Raw genomic sequence first — 24,777 nt, forward strand, 5'->3', positions numbered from 1 at the left:
CATTTCCTAATGAGGGGAAGTTGAGTAGGTTGGGGCTGCAGTCATTGGAATATCGAAAAATGAGAGGCAACCTTATTGAAATGTACAAGATTCTAGGTTGCTTGATAGGGTACAGGCAGAGAGGTTGTTTCCCCTGGTGACAGAGCAGCACATTTAAGACACAGATGAGGAGGAATGTCTTCTCTAAGGGCATTGTGAATCTGTGGAATTCTTCACTGCATAGGGATGTAAGGCTGGGTCATTAAGTATATTCAAGGTTGTGAGGATTTTAGTATGGGAATCAGTAAGGGAATTGAGGGTTACTGGAAAAAAGGCAGGAATGTGAAGTTGAGAATGATCAGATGAGCCATGATTTCATTGAATAGCGGAGCAGATCAGATAGGCTGAAAGGCCTTGGGGCTGAAGTAGGTCAATGATCGATAATATTCTGGGGACATTGGTGCAAATGGAAAAATTCGGTTTATATAACTACCTAGGATAAATAAGCTGATCTAATGGCAACTATGCAACCACTGTCAATCGTGATAAAATCCCACTTACTTTGTTTCTTTTTGGGAAGAAAATCTGCCAACTTTACCTGGCCTAGCTTGCACGTAATTACAGGCTATAGCAACGGAGATGGCTCTTAATTGCCCTCTGGGCAATTAGGGATGGGGAATAGTGCTGGCTCAGTCAACGATAACCATATCCCATGAATGAATTTTTAAAAAATGCTTGCAATCTGAGGTGTTAGTCCAGCATTGACCAATATGCACAGGAATTCTCCTTGCTAAACAAGTCAAAAGAATTCACTATGGTTTTGAGACCACCACTGGTCATCAAGTCAGCCAGACTCTGATCTGGCTTTTCCCCCTTTCCACGTCATATCGTAGACTTCCTTTGCTTAACTTTTCCTAATATGTTACATCACTGATTCATGGAAAATATCAGGCACTGTAATGGAATTACACCAGTTTAACTGGATAATAAAGATTAGATTTAAGATCTAAAACTAGGTATTTTCGCTTTTGCAAGATGTACTGCAACAGATTCAGACTGTTGCTTTCCATTTGCTTCCACTTTGGGCAATGGATGGTGTGTGTTGTAGATAATGTCTCCTGTTCACAGTCATGCAAATAATCCATCTGCTGCTTTTGGAAATTCAATGACTCACTATTCACTAATTACTCCTTGGCACAAACTATATTTTTTAAAGTGACATGTAACGGATGCTTAAAAGATTCAAACTGCATGTGTAACTTGACTTATTTACTCCTTGACTGCATGAAATTCACACGTCTCAGATGGTTCTCTCAGCTTGTTGCTGTGAATGTATGGAGTTCACAGATGTGTCAAATATTTTTTCTCAAATTTTGAAGTTCAGACTGTTGCTGCAATCATTTTCCAAACTGTTTCATAATGGAACCTCTTTGTCCAGTACAATGTAACTGCTATGCTGTCAGCTATGACACTAGTTGTCCCCCACATTCCTAATCTACATTCTTATAGGAATATCCTAGCACTGGTTTCACAGCATTGCCTAAGCCCTTAGGCAGTGCCTGCCACAAAATTTTTCTGAGCGAGTTATCAAATGTATTCATGCCAAAGCTAACTTCATAGATTTTTAGATTTCTTTCAAATGGTCATCACCAAATCAGGGGTAACTAGGTTTCCATCCTCTCTCTCCCACTCTGTTCCTTTCCTGATTGATAGCCTTCTTCCCATTCAAAAACAAAAATGATTCCACTAACTTCAGAAATAATTTCAGTACATGATGTACATTACATCCTCCGCTTGCCTCTAAGGGGCAGCATGGTGGCTCAGTGGGTTAGCACAGCGCCGGGGACCCAGGGACCCAGGTTCGATTCCAGCCTCGGGCAACCGTAGGTGTGGAGTTTAATAAAATCTTCAGGCTAATTTAATAAAATCTTCAGAGTGATGCAGAGATATTTTCATTGTGCCTGAAGCAGTATCCATTATGATGTATTGTGGACCTGGTGAGAGAACAGATGAGGATCGCAGAGAAAGATCTACCATCCAGGCATCTTTCATAGTCTCGGTGACAGTGTTTATCATTTCAGTTGCACTGTACTTTGGTCCAACCATGCAAAAAACTATATCTTGTTAAGTGGTGAGGAAATTAATGAGAGAAAGAAATCTAGTTGAGCTTGTCCTAACCAATCTACTTGTCGCAGATGTTTGCGTGGGAGTGATCATGACACAGATTTGAGGAGACCAGGTCCCATCTTCAACTGAGACTATACGTCATGTTGTGTGACACTACTACCATACTAAATGAGACATATCGAACAAATCTAGCAACTCAATACTGGCCATCCATGAGGGTCTTTGGGCCATCAGCAGTAGCATAATAGTGTTCAACCACAATCATTAACCAAGTGGTCTTGCATATCCCTCACTCTCTCCTACAATTGAGCTGGGAAATATACCTTGGTGCAATGTCAAGTTCAGGTGGTCATGCCAGGAGCAGCACCAAGCTTACCAAAAAAAATGACACGTCAATCTGGTGAAGTTTCAACACAGGTTTAGTTGTGTGCCAAACAGCAGAGCAACAGGCAGAGGTAAGCAACTTCACAACCAATGGATCAGATCTAAGTTCTGCAGTCCTACCATATCCAGTCATGAATGGTGGTGGACAATAAACAACTCACTGGAGGAGGCAGCTCCACAAATACCCCTTTCTTCAATTATGGAAGAGTCCAGGGTATCACTGGAAAATATAAGGCTAAAGTATTTGCATCCCATCTTCAGCCACAAGTCCCAAGTGGATGATCCATCTCATCCTCATCCCGAGGTCCTCTGCATTATAGATGCCAGTCTTCAACCAATTCAAATCACTCCACATGACACCAGGAAATGACAAAAGGTTATGGGCTCTAACAATATTGTGGCAATAGTACTGAAGTCACGTATTCCAGAACTAGAAGCATCTCTAGTCTGTACATGTTCCAGAATAGTTACAATACTGGCATCTACCTGACAAAGTGGAAAATTACCCGGGATGTCCTGTGCACAGAAAGCAGGACAAATCCAAACTGGCCAATTACCGTGCTATCAGTTGACTTTCAATCATCAGCAAAGTGATGGAAAGGGTCTTCGACAATGCTATTCAGTGGTATACAAACAAATAATCTGCTCATATGCTCAGTTTGTTTCCACCAGGCTCCTGACCTCATTACAGCCTTAGTCCAAACAAGGACAAAAGTGCTGAATTCCAGAGGTGAAGTGGGAGGGACTGCTCTTAACATTAAGATAACATTTGATGCAGTAAGGCATCAAGGAGAGCTAGCAAGACTGGAGACAATGGGAATCAGGGAAAACTCTTTGCTGGATGAAGTTATATAAAGGAAGATGATTGTTGATTCTGGAAGAGGTAGGCAGTGATGTTGTGGTAATGACATGAGAATAATAATCCAGGTCATCAAGTTAATGTTCTGGGGAACCTGCTTCAAATCCTGTTATGCTAGATGCTGATATCTGAATTCAAGAAAGATCTAGAATAGTTAGCTCATCCAATTGTGGCTGTGTAGCCACTGTCAATTGTTGTAAAAACTCAACTGGTTCACGGATGTCCTTTAGGGAAGGAAATGTGCAATCCTTACCTGGTCTGGACTATATGTAACTCCAGATGCACAGCAATGTGACTGACTCTCTGAACCAGTATTTATTATCCACCACTATCTCAGGGAGCAATACACACATCCTGTGAACAAATAATAAAAAAAAGCCAACTCAACAGAAGCTCCTCAGAATACTGTCCTATGTCCAATTATTTTCAGCTGATTCCCTCCATAAAAAGTCAGAAGGGGGATGCTTGCTGATGATTGCACAGTTCATGGCTTCTGAAATACTAAAGCAGTCCATGTCCAAATCAGCAAGACCTGGACAACACTCACACTTTGGCTGATAAATGGCACGTAACATTTGTTACACACACTTGCCAGGCAATGACCATCTACAAAGAGAATCTAACCAATGCTCATTGACATTCAGTAGCATTACCATTGGTGAAACCCCCACCATTAAGATTGTGGGAGTTACCATTGACCAGAAACTCCACCAGCCACACAAATACTGTCTCTACAACAGCAGGTCAGAGACAAGGAATTTTATGGTGAATAAACAAACAGTCTCTACTTCTCCCCAGTACCTGTCCAATCTACAAGGCACAAGTCAGGATTATGATGGAATACTCCCAAGTTGTCTGAATGAATGCAGCTCCAACAACACTCAAGAAGTTTGACACCATCCAGGACAAAGCAGCCCGCTTGATTAGTACCACATTCACTACTTCAACATGCAGATCCTTCACCAGCAATGTAGATTGCTGCCACTATACAAGATGCTCTGCAGTAAAGAACCAAGGTCTTCAACATCACCTTGCAAACCTGCAACCTCTACTGACCAGAAGGACAAGGCCAGCAGATGATTGGGAAAATCACCACTTGCAAGTTCCCGTTCAAGCTATACATCATTTTGGACTTGGAGCTGTATTGCTGGTTCTTCACTGTTGAAGGCTAGAATTCCTAGAACTCCCTGCCCAACAGCACCGTGGGTGTGCCAACACACTGAGGCACGCAGCAAATCAAGGAGGCAGCTCACCACTGCCTTCTCCAGGATGTTTAGGAATGGGTAATGAATGCTGCCCTAGCCAGTGACACTCACATCCAAAACCAAAATGAATAAAAAAAAGCCGCTTTTTGTTCGCCAGTGGTTTGCATCTACCACACTAGACCAAACATGCCCCCTTGTAGACCCCTATTCTAAAGAAGGGTGGCAGTAAACCCATCACATGTTGAGCAACAGCGCCGAGATCCTCATATCACATGGTGAGCAGCAGTGCAGATTCCACTTGGCAGCCTCACAACACAAACTCAAACTGACTATGGCGGATATTTGAAGTTTTCTTCAGACGCAGCTTTAGGAAACCTGTTCTTGCAGTTAGCAGCAGGAATTGATTAAAATTAAAAGAACTCTACAGAAGAAAACCTGGTGGCAACATTCATCAAGACAGAATCTACAACTGACGGTAAAAAGTGTTTCAAACTGGTAAGAGGCATGGAGCAGCAGGACAGTGTTTGCGATTCCCTTGAAGTATTTAGTCACTCCAAGGCTGTTAAAAGGTTGCATTGGGTGCCCGACATCTGCAAGAGTGTCCTGAGTAAGTGCTCAGCTGGATAGCAAATTAACATTGGGTGTCCATAAGTAAAATTAAAACCCTTGGTGGGCAAGGAAAAATTACAGCCAGGGGAAGCCAGGAGCTTTTATAAAAAGAGTACTTACAGCTCCAATCCAGCATTAGCACCTTGGCAAACAGGCACCATGAGGCATAGCTACACTAAAGGAAAGCAACAGTCACAGAAACATTTCAACCTGAGGTTGCAGACCCAGGAATATTACAAAGCTAGAATGAAAGCTGTGAAGGAGCACATTTGAAGCCTAAAACAGAAAAGGTCAAGGGGTAGAAGAAAGTTATAAGACTGTCCTCAGGTCACAGGAAAGGATGGCAAAAGTATGAAAGTTACCAAAGCTGCACACAGCTATATTCATTCAGTAGAAACCAGTGGAATACACCAGAATTATTTTAAAACCTCAGACAGCAAGAATCAGGTTTGCCAACATGCAAATTTACTTCACTGTGATCTTAATTTTCTTGATAGACTTAGTGTATTCTTCTTCTTCTATGATGATACTTTGTGTTACATCCTTTTTTGCCCATTCGTTAAAATTCCAGAGAAGAACCATGCACTAGTAATACAACTGCACTACCAGATTTAACATTTTCCTTAATTTCAAGTAATCTAAATGTTAATGCTTGTAGATTAGATCATTTTCTTACCAGTGCCATATTCTTTAGTCTTATCTCACCAGATTTAATATCAATTTATTGGGGAGGTGATGCCCTAGTGGTCATTCCATCAGTTCATCAACTATATATTTTTATTGAACAAATGAGGCCAAGTTTCACCAAGCTACCAAAAAGAATGTGTGCTGTTGGATAGTGAGCAGACAGAATGGGTGTATCAAATCTATTCCATTCTCAACATTGATGCTAGCCAATTAACAGTCATTAAGGAAAAAGAGATCAAACACAAGTAAGATCACCCAAGGAAATCACTACAAGTGTTCAGTTACAGTATGCACAGCTGACAATTTGTGTGTCATTTTAACTGACATACATTACGGTGTTTGAAGAGGTTCTATGGGCTCACTGTGGAATTATGTTTGTACACACTAAATTTGCTTTTATGAGGAGTACAAAGATATGAAAACCATTTTTTAAAAAGGTTTGGGTGTAAGGAAATGGCATGAGAAAACTTGCTGCAGCCAGCTGAAAGAGAAGAGTAACTTCTTTGAATGAAATTCCTGATAATGTGCAATGTAGTACAGATATGATGCTTAGGAGGTATAAAAGGTAAAAGGTGTTTTTATTTCACTGTACCACGCAAATTATTTAGTAGTTACTTTAGACACAAATGAATTACTTAAACTTAGGTGATCAAAAACAAGTTAAATTTCTGCACTTATTCACTGATAAATTACTAGTGAATTAAAATGTAGTACAAATAATTTGACACTAATAATACATAATTACTATTCTTATAATTTTTGACTATGGAATAATATATTGCATTAATACGTATCCAGCAAAACAACTTATATTATCTGTAATGCAGATTTTAAAGAGTGACTTTATTGTACTGGATAGAGTTACCAAGAATTGAAAACTTTGTAACGCTTAGGTTACCTTCAACATTATCCAAATACAATCCAAATCCCATACCTACTCATGTATTTAGTAGTTTTGGTAATAATTATTACTGTATTCAAGCCTACAAACAATGGAGGAGATGGGTAAACATTTTACCTACCTGCAGTAGGGATTCCTTCGAGATGCATACCTTAGGGTCAGGAAACGATAGTAGAAAAAGGGGAGGAATAAATGAGCCCGGCCTCTGTGAAACAAACACAGTTATCTGATTGACAATTTAATAACTTAGAACATAAAAATTACGATCAAGGTGATGCATCAGACACTTTCAGCTGTTATCAGAATCCTAAACGAAGTACTGACAAATAGACTGAAGTAATTGAGTGAAGTAAACAAAATTTACTTGTCCCTTTTCCTTACACATTCATAAAACAGTATTTTTAAATCCTGCAGGTGATATTACTAATTTCCCAAACTTGCATATAATGCAAGCAAAATGGTATAAATCAATTCTTAACCAGCTCATACAATAATTAGTCATGCTCTTCCTTTTAGATATCTTCACTAAATGATCTTTTAGGGGAGGTGACTCACATTGCTTATGTGCAATATAGGAATTGAGTTATGAGATAGGAGTATGGTTGATACTTCCTAGTGACCTAATTTGAACATCCATGTCTTTTCAACACACTGCTTCAGTTTCCCCGAGCATACACTTAATGAGGTTTGATCAGTCTTAAGCTGATTTATTTCACCGCAAAACAATTATTTATATTCAATATCATTATATTAACTTAGTTGAATTAATACAATTGATATTTTGGCTAAAACAAACTGCCATCATCTCAATGAGTGCATCACTGCACTTCATGAGGACATCTGGGCAGAATTTTCCCATTTTCAGTTAAAATGTATCACCAAATAAGATCCATGGCAGCCAATGTGCTACACTATTGAGTGACTTTTCCATCACTATCTTCTGCTCATCACCTCAGTAATTGTTTGATTGGGCTCTTAAGCGTCTTTCTCGGGCAAAACACAGTTGAAGAAGCAGAACTGCTTGCCACTGCTGGGACCATCTAACATTCATGCTGCTCCTACCATATTTAAAGCATACCGATATTTCGATGTCAAAAGTCAGGAACTGGTCCTAAGATTGTGTTGATCAACGTTGTGGCACAAAGGAAAGCGCGCACTTTGTCACGGACAGGAATCAGGAAACGTTGGTTCGGGGGAATTATCCTTTTCCCTTCAGACTGCCACTGGAGGCCAAAGTACAGACAAAGCCAGCCCGAGTCCATGCAGTGTCCGAAATCAGAAGGGATATCCAACAGTGCAGGATAAAGGTCCATGATCTTCTGCACTCTGTGAGGGCAAGTGCCATTATCCTCTCTGCACAACTTTAAAATCACAAGGCAACCTTTACAATCAATGGTCACTGACTACACTCTCATTACTGCATGCATTATGTACATGCAAGTGTCTCGAACCATCTGGCCATCCAAAACTACTAGCCATTCCTGTCCCGTGCTTTCTACTCAATGTGGACATGTCACTACTTCCATTCTCATGCATCACCATTATCTGCTGTGGCATCCACGGCCATTGTAATTAATCCCTCCACGTCTCACCAAGGCCAGAACTATTTACAATTCCAGCATCTGCAGTTATTTTGTCTCTAACAATATATGACCTGGAAGAAACTATAGCCAAATTTGCGGACAACAAGACAAGAAGGTGGAAAGGCAGGTTGTGAGAGGGTTACAAACAGTTTACAGAGAGATACTGATAGATTAAGTAAGTCAGCAATAAGTTGACAAATGGAATATAATGTGGCAAATTGTGAAGTTGTTCATTTTACAGGGGAGAACAAAAGAATGGCGAATTATTTAATTGTAAAATAGCTGCAGAAAGCTGCTACACAAAGGGATGTGAGGTACTTGTGCACGAAACACAGAAAGCTAACACACCGGTTTAGCACGTAATCAGGAAGGGTAATGGAATGTTTGCATGGATTTCAGTGGGGTTGGCGTATAAGAGTAGGAAAGTCTTACTGCAACTATACAAGGTGCTGGTGAGCAGATTTGGACCCCTAAAGGGAAAGATATCATTCCATTGGAGGCAGTTCATATAAGGTTCACTAGGATGTCCCCAGCACAGTGGGATTGTCTTATGAGCAAGGGCTAAACAGGTTGGGACGCTTCTAACGGGAGTTTAGAAGAATGAAAGGTGATCTCATTGAAACATATAGGATTCTTAAGAGGCCTGACAGGGTAAATGCTGATAGGGTGTTTCCCTTCATGGAGAGGTTGGATCTGAGTGCACAGTCTAAGAATAAAGGGTCACCTATTTAATATATGCAATTGTCTTCATAGCAGAACCTTACTAGTTTAGGCAGATGGATGGAGTTTTAACTCGGCCAAAACCACTTGACATTTTTGAGTTAGTATCAGGCCCATGAGAACATTTCCTCTCACATCTATAGTTCAGAATTGCACACCCTATGGAACAGGATTGTGGTTTTATTTTGCAAAAGAAATCTCCTGCATTAGATCATTTTGTAGTGGTTTCTCATAAATCAAAAACATTGGAGGCAATTTTAAATTTAGGAATATGTGCTAAACTGGTGGTTTTGGATCAGCTGCTCCATTTTCCCCCAAAAAAATCCCACCAATATTCTTTTCACCAACCTGCATTATTTAAATGTGGAAAGCACAATTTTGTCACACTTTGACAAAAATGGAAATTGTTGAACAGGCTCAGCAAGTCTGGCAGCATCTGTGGAAAGAAATCAGACCTAATCTTTCGGGTCGAGTGACCTCTCCTCAGTTTTTATTTAGTACTATCACACTTTGTTGGGGAAGAGCACTGGAAATCAAGCTCCACTATTGCTGGAGTCAAACAGTAAAAGATTTTGAAAGTATGCAGATTTCCCAATTTACCTTACTTTCAGACCTAGGTTGATAGTCAAGTACAGAGACCTGGTCCATGCTTTCTAAGAATTACTATTTATTAGAAATAAATACTATAGCTACATGTTAACAACTATTTGCACATAGCTCTATGAATTAGAACGCTAATCCTCTTATAAACTCACCCCGCCCCTCACACATATATACAGACAGACACAGACCGGACAAAAATAAAACATGGGTGTTGTGGGCAGAAGGAAAGACTGAGAAGGCAGTTCAGTGATCCGTGTTCACAAGATTTGTCAGGATGATTCTAGAGATAATCAGAATGCTGATTCTTGATTTTTCTTCTCTAGATGATTTCATGGGTTGCTGGAGGCACAGGGTGACTGACTCACACATATAAAAAAAGACTCGGACATTCAATACAAGTCAGTTTACAGCTACCACTACTAAAGAATAAACTGGTTTGCTTCAGGCTTGAAATGTTTTAATACTGCAGAGAACAGACAGCTCCTGAGCTTGTGAAGATCTGATGGCTTCTCACCATCTTGCTCACAGCTGCAAACTGTTTAACTACTTGGAGCCAATCACATAATTGTTGACAGGCACTGTTAACTGGTCACTAGTCCACAGACCAATTAGCCACTTGTTGCTGGCTGAATTGCCATTTGTACACAATCCTCGACTCCAGCTGGTCTGCAAATCTACCAAAACTGCTTGAACCAGCAGCTGTGTAAACAATAGTTAAAATGAGTGAGTGTCAGGTTACTTGTTTTCATAAAGTGCCACAATCTATCAATAAATCCTTTGTTTTTACAAAAAGCTGTTTTCCCAACAAAAAGTCCACAATCAAAAATATAGAAAAATAAAAAGACACAGTCTTTACAATACATGTGCTCTCAAATGTGTAAATGGTAACTTTAAAAATAGTATGTGCATATTAAGCAAATTATACAATTTTCCTCTACTATTAAAATAATACAAAATTCTGTGCATTCATTAGTTTGCTATGTTTCCTGTGACAAATGTCTTCAGACTAACAATGCTTTTACAACAAAATACACCAAATATACCGACCTGTTCAAAAATGCTATTCACAAAGAAATGGGAAAATGTCAGTTTCTTTAAAATTTCATGCTCATCAAGATGGAAGATGTTGGTTGAGGAGAGTGAACTCTTTGTATTTCTGGCATTTAGTGTTAACATAAAGCACTCATAGCTAGATACAGAAAAAAGTTCCCTCTGTTCTATTCAGCAACATACCTCAATCCCAAACTCAGCAGACCATCTGAACTGTGTTCATGCAATATTCTTGCACGTCAAATATCAGCAGTCCTGTGACCTCTCTGTGTGAGATTACTAATTAGTGCTAAATTAGGGACAGTTTTCTGCCGCGCAGCTACAGAAAACTACCTAACTTTATTTCACGTGGAATCTTTATAGGTAACGGAGGGAACTTTCATACTATTGAACTCAGTTGGGTTTGAAGCAATACTTCTGCTTGAAAAGCAATTAGTTTCATTAATAGGAGTGACAAAAATCAAACAGCACAATATATTTTCATTACATATGAAAGTGTGGGTAACTTACTTAGCCTTCACACTACTAGATACAAACAAGAAAACTAAGTCATATGGTTGAAGTTTTTATTCTTAATATGCTGAACTGCTCTACATGATTTTCAATTGATTCCAGACTGACAAAAGCATGGTCTGTAGCATTCATTTTGTTACAGATTTGAGAATCAAATTACTCTTATTATTAAGTTCTGTGAAATCTAAAACGTGTCATCTATGTTTAAGATATATACATAGCCTTTGCCTTAAATTTAAAAGAAACAATTAGGTAGAATATCATTTTTATTAGGTATAATGGCTTTGCCTTGTACATAAGAATATTTTAAATTCCTGTGACTGTCAGACCACAACCTAGGTAAATAGGTGTTATAACAACTCCAGCTCTCGCAGCAATCTGATCAAATAGTAGTTTGAAGTAGTTTGAATCCTGTCTCAATATTATATGATTGATTAAAATACCCATTCATTTTTCTTACGCCCATCTTTTCCACTTTTCACTTCCATAATATGACTACTTTGCTGTTAAATTTTATCTCCATCTATAGTTTACTCTAGAGTTTAATACATATTTTATTCATCTCTTTTTCCTCTTCCTTTGCAGGTTCAATCATTTAATTTTGAGAAGGGATCCATATTATAAGTGCTCGATTGCCAGTCCTAAAAGTCACATTTTTCGTCTAAATAAAGGCCAGAATTAGAGATTGGCATGGTTGGACTTCAATGCTTTATGTCCTAATACTACTGCCACTGCCATAGATGAGGTAATATTGCAAGTTACTTCATCTACACAACTAATAGCCAACCAAATCAAGACAAAAGAACTTTTGCAGAACACAATGGGGTTAAAAAGTATCTATAGCAAATTCTGTTCATTCACTTTGTCTCTGAACAACTTTGTGTTTATTCCCCATGTCTACTTTTATAATTAGTATTCCCTTTTCATAAAAACTTATTCAATTACTTTAATTATTTCATGCGATGCAACATCATTCTGCAAATCCATACAGGGAAATTATACATAGCTTATGTCCTGAGTACATTTAGGCTAGCGGAGGACTTGAATTAATAAAATATATATAGCTTAAGCAAGCCTTAGAGGAAAATTGAATGGGCATTCTGCACAAGAAGAAACAACGGCACACTCTGTTGTGATCATTAGCAAGATTCCACGGTGAGGTAGGTATGACATGCTTGGAGCAAATATACAATTGAAAAGGGATTTAATAAGAGACGAACCAAAAATCTTCAGCTACCAGTCAGGCACAGGATTAAATGCAATATCTTGTCTGTATTGATCTTGGGCTCACCCTCTTGTCATAGCCATACAGCATGGAAACAGAGCCTTCAGTCCAACTAGTCCATGCCGACCATGTTCCCAAACTAAACTAGTCCCACTTCCCCGCGTTTGGCCCATACCTTCCGGTCATGTACTTAACCAAATGTCTTTTAAATGTTGTAACTGTACTCATATCCACCACTTCTTTTGGCAGTTTATTCCACACACCAACCGCTCTGTAAAAACATTGCCCCTCATGTCCTTATTAAATCTTTCTCTTCTCACCTTAAAAATATGCCCCATATTTTTGAAACCCCCACCCTAGAGAAAAGGCCCTTTTCTGTTCACCTTATCCATGCCCCTCATGATTTTATAAACCTCTATAAGGTCATCCCTCAACTTCCTATGCTCCAGTGGAAAAAAGTCCCAGCATAACCAACCTATTTTAATAACTCAAACTTTCCATTCTCTGCAACATCCTGTAAATCTTTTCTGAACCCTCTCCAGGTTATTAACATCCTTCCTGTAGCAGGGCAAGTAGAACTGCACACAGTACTCTAGAACAGGCCTCACCAACTTCCTGTACAACCTTAATATGATGTCCCAACTGATGTATTTAAGGGCCTGAGCAACGAAGGAAACCATGCTAAATGCCTTCTCATCCACCCTGTCTACCTGTGATGCAAATTTCAAAGAACTATGAACCTGAACCCCTAGATTTCTCTGTTCTACAACACTTCCCATTAATTATATAAGCCCTAATTATATAAGTTTGTTTTACCAAAATGCAACCACCTCACATTTATCTAAATTAAACTCCATCTGCCAATCCTCCGCCCATTGACCCAATTCATCAAGATCTCTTTGTAATCTTAGATAACCTTCTTCATTGTCCACTGTACCAACAATTTTGGTGTCATCCCCAAACTTACTTACCATGCCTCCTACATTCTCATCCAAATCATTTATATAAATGAAAAACAAAAGTGGACCTAGTACCAATCCTTGTGGAACACCGCTGGTCACAGGCTTCCAGTCTGAAAAACAACCCTCCACCACCACCCTCTGTCCCGTACCATAAAGCCAATTTTGTATCTAATTGGCAAGCTCATCCTGAATCCCATATGATCTAACTTTACTAATTAGTCCACCATGCAAAACCTTATCGTAGGCTTTACTAAAGTCCAAGTAAACAACGTCGACCTTTCTACCCTCAATCTTTTTGGTTACTTCCTCAAAAATCTCAATCAAGTTTGTGAGGCACGATTTCCCTCACACAAAATTATGCTGACTATCCCCAATCATTCCTCGCCTCTCCAAATACATGAAAATCCTATCTTTCGGAATCACCTCAAACAACCTACCCATCACTGATATCAGCCTCACCAGGTCTATAGTTCCCAGGCTTCACCTTACATCCTTTCTTAAAGGCAGAACATTATTCATCCTTCAGTCCTCCGGCACCTCACCCGTGGTTATAAATGATACAAATATTTTTGCTAGGGGTGCTGCAATTTCCTCCCTAGCTTCTCACCCGGGATACACTTGATCAGATAGGTGACTTATTGACACCTGCTGGATGCTCCCATGTACCTCATTGCTGAAGGGAGAAAAGAGGTTGACACATCAGGTCCGGAAAGCATAGGAGGATTGGGGTGATGGCTGTTGAGGAGCAATCAAGGGCAAGTGACAATGACAGCCAGCAGAGGGCAGTAGTTTAAGGGACACTTCCATGCTTCCACATTCAGGCAATTAAAAAAACAACTTTTTGGCAGTCTATGATCTGTTGCTTTCCACTGCAGGCCTCAAACAGACATGACACCCTGTTTTCTGAAGAAGGGTCTAGGCCCGAAACGTCAGCCTTCCTGCTCCTCTGATGCTCCTTGGCCTGCTGTGTTCATCCAGCTCTACACCTTGTTATCTCAGATTCTCCAGCATCTGCAGTTCCTACTATCTCTGACACCCTGTTACTTGGATTTGCAAAAAAATCTAATACTTATGTCTGACCAATGTGGTAGTCAGTGCAATTTCATCTTGAAATGAGCGTGCAAGTCCTGCCGACCACATTGGAAGCTTAAGCAGCCTGTTGTTGTTTGTAAAATAGCTTTGGCCTCAAAAAAATTCTAGGACAATATATCTTACAAATTGAAGTATATAGTTAGTATAAAAGAACTGCTTGAAACATAATTCTTTTCTTCCTTTCGACTTGAGACTTTACACATTTTTCGCTCATTTGAAAATGTCATACTGATCAACTTAATATGAAAATACCTTGCCCTCTATGTGACCATGATTTGCATCCAGAAAGAGCAAAATGGGTACATTAACCTTTACAGTGGAAGGCTGCCTAACATTTAATGTTGAAATGGGACACACTTAATTGTTGAAATATTCCAAATGGTATAATAGAACAATTATGCTAGCACTTAACGGTTTAACACTCATTAACTGATGAAGCTTTACACATTTCATAAATACCTCAGTATGCCAATAATTTACAAACTAAATGCTGGCACCAAAACATCTTGGCCATTTTCAACTAGTCAATAATATTATTATAACTTAATACAGCTCAACCAAAAAAACAGAGCTATAACAAATATACCAATAATGCGTTCTTTTTTTCTTTTGATATTGTAAGAGTCACATCAAGAACAGCATTTACTTTTTCAAGGACCTGATGTGGAATAAAGTGCATTTTTATTTCACTTTCAAAATTAAAGATAAACTTCTTTGTAGGGAGTCAGGTTGGACTAGTTCAAGATGAAACTTTTTTAGCTAATGCTGAGGTTGTACAAGACGTGGGGGAGGCCTCTTCTTGAGTACTGTGTGTAATTCTGGTTGCTTTGCTATAGGAAGGATATTATTAAGTTGGAGAGGGTTCAGAAAAAAATTACCAGGATCTTGCTGGCAATAGAGGGTCTGAGTTATAAAAATAGGCTGGGACTTCTTTCACTGGAGCGTAGGAGGTTCAGGGATGATCTTATAAAGGTTTATAAAATCATGAGGGGCATAAATAAGGTGAATAGAAAAGGGTCTTTTCCCTAGGGTGTGAGTTCAAAACAAGGGGCATATTTTTAAGGTGAGAGGAGAAAGATTTAAAAAAGTACACAAGGGGCAACTTTTTTTTTTACAGAGAGTGGTTTCGTGTGTAGAATGAACTGCCAGAGAAAGTGGTGGATGCAGGTAAAGTTACAACATTTAAAAGACACTTGGATAAGTACACGAATAGGAAATGTTTGGAGGGATATGGACCAAATGCAGCTAAGTGGGTCTACTTTAGTTTGGGAACCTGGTTGGCATGGACTAGTTGGACCAAAGGGTCTGTTTCCATGCTGTATGACTCTGTGTAGTGCAGGCATAATTCACGTACATCATCTTAGCTAGTTGTTCACGTGCTTCAATATTGTGTACTATGAATGCCCTCCTTATGCCATGCAGTAATGTGACAGGCTATTGGCATCTGATAAGATGTACAAATACACGAGCAAAACAAAAAAAAGGAACAAGGATTTTAGAAAGCTTGATTTGAACATGAAAGACTGAAAGTACTTTATAAGCAGCAGACAAAATGACTGCAGGTTTTCTAACAGCAGGAGAAGCAACGAATGCAACAATTAAGTGGTAACATATGTCACTACTGCCAAGAGGATTTTTAATCTCTTTAAACATTAATGTAGTATTTCTGCTTCCACTGCAACAACAGAGCCATCTGTGTTGGTATTGAATGGAAACATGCCAAATGCACAATTGAAAACTCTCTTTGCTCATTTGATTTCTCACATACAATAAAAGCGGCGAAATATTTTCACTTTCTTCTTTCGAGATTAAAGAAAATAGTGACTTGACTGCACTATACATCTGGAATAGGTGCTTATAATTCAAAGAGACTGACAGAAAATCCAAACACTGAACAGAAAATCACAAACAAAACAGGCAAATAACACAAACAATCAAATTCATTGTTCACTTTCCATGATGAAACTTGTGGCTTCTTCCTGCCTGCTGTAAAACAAATAGCAATTAACACATTTCACCTCCACAGAAAACACAGGTCACAGCTTGTAAAATCTGTTCGATACTTGTTCCACAAATGCAGTGTTCCATAAGCACTCAAACAAAAAGCAGTGGTAACATATTAAATAGATCAACCAAAGCCTAACAATTCAAATGCCTCAATCACATGTAATGAAATCCTCTTTCACAGTAAAATATTGCCTTGAAGACTTATTTTTTCAAAATAATTATTTATCTGAATTAGGATTTGATGAAAAAAAAAAGGCAAATTTCAATACCTCAGATCATACCCTGGAAAGAAATGACTAATGTGACAGCACAGGAATAGAAGCCAATCCAAAATCAGCTTCGCTATCACTGGATTCATAACATAGTGACCTTAAAACATTCAATGACATTCATAATTGCCCAATTGATCCTAACCAGACTTGGACACCAAATTTATAACTTAAATAAAAATTAACAATTGATTATAATAACGTAACTTTGGCAGAACAAAGATAAGCAACAAGGCAATCTAATTAACATCTATAACCTGAGCCCAATCTTCTTTTGATCATAAACCCCCACTGCACACTGATAGGCAGGCAGGCAGTTTTAAGGGATTTAAGGGATGAATTACAAAAAAATACAGAATAGCCATTTGCTAGTTAGATAAGTGCTTCAATGAATACTAGGCCTTCATGAAATCCTTTGGTGATGGGTTATATTATAGGTGGGTAGGACTGTACATCTTGCTTAAAGTCCAAAGTTACCGATCAATGCAAATAGCTTCCGTATTCCACTGGAGATTTACCTATTTCTTATGACTGGGGATTCTTTTCTCAGAGCTTCCAACAAGTCAATAACAGGAAAATGAATAGAAAGAGAAAAACCAAAAAAGCTTCCCCTTCTGACATCTTCCCGGGCACAACTGCCTCCTGTCCCTTGTTTTTTGCTTTCTGTTTCAACCTGCCCTGTGCTTGGCTAGTCAGCAACGGTCCTCTCTTGATTGACTAATTCAATATCTAACCAGCTGCCAGTCCGCAAGCATAATAATGTCTCGGCACCATATAGTCTACCATGTTCATGGAGCAATAATTAATCTGCATTCTCTTTTCAGGCCAGTTCCCAATAACAAATATCAGTCTTTCATTATTGCCTCCTTCTTTAAAAAATAAATAAGCTGCCATTCAAAATTAAATTCTCAATTGCACTTACAGTTCCAAACTAAAAATGAGAAAATAAAAGAAAAATATAATGATGGTCTCAACACAAAGAAAAGACACGTTAAAAGGTAATCAAAATCATGAAGCATTTTACAGGTTGATTGGAGAGAAACTCTTCCAACCACTATGCCTGATGGAGAATTTCACATTGTTGCCACTGAGTGTAAAAATATTCTTCTTAACTTATTAATTTGATTTCGTAATAATCCGTGCAGTCTCTAGTTCTGGATGCTCCACTGAAGCAGAGAGCATTGAAGCATTTAAACAGTGCCTCGACATGCACACGAGTATGGTAAGAATATAGAATTTCAAAATTAGTGTGTAAAGAGGTAACTCATATGTGAGGAGGCTTATACGAAGCATAAACACTTACGTAGACCAGTTGGATGAATAGTGCATTTGTGCATCAAGTGAAGCAGAACTAAATGAAAGCAGAATGTTAGCTGCAGAAACTTCAGAACGAGTGATGATTATTTGATGATATACCTTGCGATGATGCTGTCACTTTAAAAACGTTATTTTCGTCCTTGGTTTTATTTGAAGACAGGTTGTAACAACAGAGGTGCTGAAGAGTCCAGAGAGTAACAATTTAACAATGGAAGGGGACTGGCCAGTTCTCTCAGTTCAGGTCTTTTTCTTGCTTTTTGGGCTGTAGCAGTCACAAGATGTTTTGGAGTACCAGAAATGTTGCAAGCTTCAGTAAAAGAATTCCTGACTGACTTTCTCCGAAATCTCTTTCTGGATGTTGTTCCCTCCAGCTTGTAAGAATCTGTGTTTGAGTTTACCTATTTGCCAAGGTTTGTGGGATGTTACTGTATTCAAACAGTTAATTGTAAATAATTACTGTATCAGGTCAATTAAGTTTTCCAATAGTTAAGTTATTCTAAATTCCACTTTACTTTGTTTGTGTTTTAACTGTACTGTTTAAATAAACTGTTTTACTTAAAGCCAAGTGGTTCGACCAGTTGCTTCACACCTGGACCACCCACTTCACACCTACCTTCAAAATAAGAAAAAGTTAGGGTCTAGGCTATCTTCTTGAAATATTTTGAGGGGGGTCTGGCCTGGTCCATAACAACATGCACCATAAAAGTTGACCCTTAAAGCCTCAAAAATGCTTCCAAAAATGAGCATCAACATGCCAAGCATAAAGGTGAAACTGGAGTGAACACAAGAAATAAGAGTAAAGCAATGTCCAACAAGCTTGCTTTGCTATTCAATATGGTCACTGGTGACCTAAGGTTTCAACTCCACTTTCCTGCCCATTGATTTTCTGAGACATCAAAAATATACCCAGTACAGCTTTAAATATATTCAACAATGCAATACCCAGTAGAGAATTCTAAAGATTCACTTTACTTAAGTCTTTGAGAGAATAAATTTCTTCTTATTTCGGCCCCTTGTCCTGAAACTATGTCCCCATGTTTTAGATTCCTTAATTAGTGGAATCAAATCTCTCAGCAACTAACCTATCAACCTCCTTCATAATCTTGTATTTTTCAATGAGATCACCTCTCATTCTTCTATACTCCAGAGAATAGGATCCAATTTATTTAATTTTTCTTTATGCAACAATCTCCTCATCCCAAGGACCAATTTAGTGAATCCTTGCTGTCCTGCCTCCAATGTTGTTCTTCAGCTCCAAAACAGTAGTTTTTGTATAGAGCAAAGTATACATCACAAAATCAGAGCATGCTTAACAAGTGTAATAAGTAAAACATTGGTTCTTTAATGGTCATGTAGGCTGGGCAAACCAAATTTGCAGTAATAGGAGGATGAGCTCATGGAATGAATGCCTGGTAACTTTACACATAACTATGTCAAGGGACTAACTAGGGGACAGGCTATTTTGGAGTAATATTATGCAATGAGAAAGCATTGTTGTAAAGGAGTCTGTGGAATAGAGCAACCTGACAGAATTTTATACTGAATTTAAAAATGATCTGGTGGAGTCCAAAACTAAGGTCATGAATATAAACAAAGCAAATTACATGCACAGGAGGAATTAATATAAAACTAAAATGAAGAACTGCATATGAAGTCACTTTGCAATTATGTCTCCACAATGACTTGCTTCTTACTTTCAGATATACCTTTAATTTTCACTTTTTTCCCCAATTTTTTTCCATCATCTTAGTTATTCCACCACTGTCCCTTCTTGACATAATTTGCTTATATATTTTTACAGAATATTGCTTTGCTCCAGAGTCTTGACAGTTCCACTGTTGCTTTTGAATTAAATTCTCTTCCCAACCCTTCTCTTTGCTTTAATTAATGTAAAGCCTTGTCTATTCCCTCGTCATTCATTTTGCCAGCCATGTTTAAGCGAAGTTCATCCGAACACAACCGCTCCCTCTTTCCAAATATTAGTATCAGTAGCTCTTTAAAAATAAACTCCTGCCTTCCACATAATTCCTTCAGTCGCACATTTAACTTTCTAATCTGTAATGTCCCAATGCCAACTGGTGCATAATTCAGGTAACAATCCAGAGATTATTACTGTTGAAGGTCTAATTAATCTGGAATTAGAGACTCAGGCTCTTCCAGCAGTGATTATTCATTAGATCCTACGTGGCCCAAAAAAAAGACTCTGGAGCAAAGCAATATTCTGTAAAAATATATAAGCAAATTATGTCAAGAAGGGACTGTGGTGGAATAACTAAGATGATGGAAAAAAATTGGGAAAAAAGTGAAAATTAAAGGTATATCTGAAAGTAAGAAGCAAGTCATTGTGGAGACATAATTGCAAAGTGACTTCATATGCAGTTCTTCATTTTAGTTTTATATTAATTCCTCCTGTGTATGTAATTTGTTTCGTTTATATTCACGACCTTAGTTTTGGACTCCACCAGATCATTTTTAAATTCTGTATAAAATTCTGTCATGTTGCTCTATTCCACAGACTCCTTTACAACAATGCTTTCTCATTGCATAATATTACTCCAAAATAGCCTGTCCCCTAGTTAGTCCCTTGATATAGTTATGTGTAAAGTTACCTGGCATTCATTCCATGAGCTCCAGAGATTATTACGGTTGAAGGTCTAATTAATTTGGAATTAAACACTCAGGCTCTTCCAGCAGTGATTATTCATTAGCTCCTACATGGCCCACAAAAACAAGATCATTCCCTCCCATCCCAAATTCTTCTCCAATCCTTAAAAAGATCATAAGACCACAGACCATAAGAAACAGGATTAGTAGTAGTCCATTCGCCTCCTCAAATTCGCTCTACTATTCAGTAGGATTATGGCCGACCCCGACATTCCTCATGTCCACTTGCCTACCCTTTTTCTAGAACCCTTCATTTCCCTTATTGATCAAGGACCTATCTCAGCCTTAAATGTACACAAGGACTCTGCCCCCACAGATTCCTATGGCAAGAATTTCCAAAGACACTCAACCCTCTGAGTGAAGAGATTCCTCCTCATCTCAGTATTAAATTGGTGCCCCTTTATTCTGAATCCTTGCATCAGGCAGGTAACACAACATAATGGAACATGTAATTGCAGTTGCAAAGGACAATATCTATTTCCCTATCTTCTCTGTATTTGTCATGGCTGCATTCCTTTTCACACACTGGCACCCTCCCCACTACCTAAATAACACTTAAACAATGGTGCTGTCATCTATTTGCCCATCAATCCTGCAGTCCTTGTTCTAATCAACATAGACAGCAGTGCCGCCTACCCGTGATTAAAGTCAAGGCCCAAAGCTGCATCTTCATTCCAAACTGGGTTCCTTTATCCAACTGCCATGCATCACATCCTCCATGTTCCTGACTATTAACCAACTCTGAAGTTCTGCTTAATCTCTCAGGGGTGTGACTATTTTGGAACTCTGTGACAAGGTAATTTTCTTCTTCCCTGATGCCATGCAACATATGTAGCTCAAATTTTAGCTCAACAATTTAGGGCCAAAGTTAGAGTTGCAGACAATTATTACAGGTAAGGTTATTTGGAATCTTAATGCTCTCCATAAACTCCCACATGCTGAGTTTACAGCATATTGCTTTCCCTGCCATAGCTATCTAGACTTACTTATTTATGGCTTCCCAAATTTAATGAAACATCCATTGCTGGCTGTTCAAGAATTACAACAAACATGTTCTGAAAAGTTTCTCACATGACAAAAAATAAATTTAACATCCTGATACAATGGCCGTCAAGAACAGCAATAATGGTTTAAAGGTGGCAATTTAAACTGAGGTTTCATGTACACACTCTAGCTCATTAGGGCTTAATTAATCCTAAAAGCAATGAGAGGATTATAACTTCAAAATAAAACCAGCATGTCCATTTTTCAAAAAGAACAGAGTCTGCTGAGAAGGCAACACTTAGCACGTTTGCTCAATGTCTAATTACATTTTAAAGTTACTGAGGTGGTAAATCAGTACTTGCTGATACAAAAATGGCCCTTTATAAATGTGGCTAGGGTTAGTATAAGAACTATACAGCCTGCTTCTAAAGTTCTTATATAATTTTAGAAACTTTAGACGTACATATACCTAAACAGGATATGAATAAATATATAAATTGTTTTGTTAACGTTATTAATGAACGCTTAATGATGTGAAACTGATTGAAGATAACAACAGAAGAGAATGTGACTTATTGGAAAATCAGATTGAAGAATGTATCATAAAGAATGCATTTATGTGAGAGTGAGAATTTGGAACTGCATGACCTTAAATTTTATGAAGTATACTTTTGTATGTTGCATACAATTTGCTATTATGAGCACATCCAAAGTTTAAAGTTGTCCAAAGACGTTACAACTAAGGACTGTCTAATTTTAGAAGCTGCCCAATGTTGCAAATAATACTTTGCCTTTATTATTCCATGGAGATAAGAAGTTGATGACACTGGCTGCCCACATAATCTCTACTGACATGGAGCAGTGATGAAACTATTTTCCAACATATTACGGTATCAATAATCAAAGTTTAAGAATGAATGAATGTCACTTTATGCGATGTGTGACTATTATTGTGTTTACTGAATATTCATGATGAAATTGTTGAGTGGCATAGTGAAGCAGTTCAGTATGTCTGTACGCACTTGTGAGTACATGTATACATGCACGTGCATATATAATTTACTACACAAAATTGTGCTGTGTGGGTAAATGTAAAAAAATGAAGTTAGTAACAGACTTCAGGTGGTGAAATATGAAACTGCATATGAAATTTACTGCAGAGGGATGTAGGATAATAAAATTTCAGTTAAGAAAATTACAAGAGAGATATATTAAATGCTATCATATTAAATGGGTGCAGGAAGATAGTCATGGGGGTAGGTACTGATAGTTCTCCTATAACATGATAGTTGCATTCTTGTGTGCCCTCGTGCTATACCTGTACAGCAGAAAGTTCACATTATCCAAACAGCGTCCACTATTCATCAATCACGTTACAGCCAATTCGTGTTAACAAAATACACATTATAGCAGAGCCACCTGTACTCAAATCTTCGAAGGTGGCAGGACAAGTCAAGAAATTTAATAAAGCACATGGGATCCTTGGTTTTATGAATAGAGGAACTTACAGAACACTGGTTATGTCACAGCTTGAATGTTGCGTTCACGTTGGATCAAATACTGAATGGCTTTGAAAGAGAAACTGCTTTCAACAGCAGGAGTGATAGTCACTAAAGGACAAAGATTGAAGGTAATGGGCAAAAGAACCAGAAGCAACACAATGGCATTTTTTTCCATTCTGAAGCAACTTATTGAGATCCGGAAAGCATGGCTCAAAAAGGCGTAAGTGATTCAGTAACAACTTTCAAAAGTAAAGTGGATTAATGTTTGAGGGGAAATATTGTCAGGACAGTGAAGAAAATAGGCAGCGAGAGCAATCTGATAAGCTCCTTCAAGAAAAAAAAATCATAAAAGGCCTGTTGTGCTAAACAACCTGCTTCGGTGTTACATTATTATTTCACTCTATGCATTTCCGAAAGAAGTAAATGAGTATTCAGTGTTTAAAGGGAAAGAAGAAAAATGGGGGGAAAATGCACTGAGTTACGTTTCTGCTTCGCTTACGAATGGCTATGATAACACCTGTCTGATGGCTATGCAGTGGGGTTAAAATTGTTTCAGAGATAGTAGGGACTGCAGATGCTGGAGAATCTGAGATAACAAGGTGTAGAGCTGGATGAACACAGCAGGCCAAGCAGCATCAGAGGAGCAGCAAGGCTGACGTTTCGGGCCTAGACCCCCCCAGTTTTATGCTCAAATTAGGTTACGAGCAATGGGTTGTGTGGTGAGGGTAGCAACCTAAGACCGATCAAAAAAGGCAACATCCTTGGTTTCAAGGCTCTTTCCCTCAAGCATTCTGGCTCATCAGCGTAAGTTAAAGTGGGAAATAAGCTGTGGATGGCGCTCTGCTTTATGCCCTATCATTTCCAAAGGCCAGTCTTACAGACTAAAGTGCAACTGGCCATTCATGGCAAAACATATGGAACTTAAGCCCCTGCTGTTTGTATGCAAAGCCTCAGGATCACCTACTCAGCTTCAGGGAATGGTGTTCATGAGTCAACAGAGGGGACCACAAGAATGCAGTTGCAGGACTGACTGTGCTATTACTGTCAAGAGTGTGACCATCTCGTCTCCATAAAGATAATTTTCCTTAACAAAATGTTTTATATTTTCAGGCAGCATTTTTATTCTTGTCCTACCTCGTTAACTTTATAATCTGAGTTCGGTGCAAGCCAGATAAATTACACCAGGTCAGGAATGAAAATTTGGCATGGCCAGAGAAGCGTCTAGATAGCAAGCAAAGTTAACAATGAGATTAAATTTTTCAAATCGGAAGAAGTGAAAGAAGCATCAGTGAGAACCGCATGATAGAAATTCTCTTAATTACACATGTAGTAGCTAAATCCATTTTGGGGAAAATACTTCCTACTTTGTGTAGTGCTTTCTGTTCTTTGAGATACTGACAAATATCATACAATAGGTGCATTTTCATGAGGATGAAAATGTGTTTCCCCGGATCAAACCTGAAATAATCCATTAAATGGTTGGTAATATTGAAAACATGAAATGAACGCAAGTAATTGGGGCGGCACAATGGCTC

General features: G+C 38.5%; 1 protein-coding gene across 6 annotated transcripts in view; it reads right to left on the minus strand.

Moving 5' to 3' along the window:
* The window catches only part of LOC109915162 (transmembrane protein 33-like), a 137,943-nt gene that overhangs the window by 16,246 nt on the left and 96,920 nt on the right, over positions 1-24,777 (minus strand). For 3 of the 6 annotated variants that reach the window (XM_048605384.1, XM_048605385.1, XM_048605390.1), the window contains one exon: positions 6,873-6,956. The exons of 1 other annotated variant lie outside the window; for it this stretch is intronic. In XM_048605384.1, coding sequence (XP_048461341.1) covers positions 6,873-6,956 — 84 coding nt within the window. Of the gene's footprint in view, positions 1-3,602; positions 3,704-6,868; positions 6,957-24,777 lie in introns of those variants that run through there. 2 more of the 6 variants (XM_048605386.1, XM_048605388.1) reach the window with 2 other exon arrangements.

Source organism: Rhincodon typus, chromosome 14, assembly GCF_021869965.1.
Source record: "Rhincodon typus isolate 14 chromosome 14, sRhiTyp1.1, whole genome shotgun sequence".
In the NCBI taxonomy this organism is placed as follows: Eukaryota; Metazoa; Chordata; class Chondrichthyes; order Orectolobiformes; family Rhincodontidae; genus Rhincodon; species Rhincodon typus.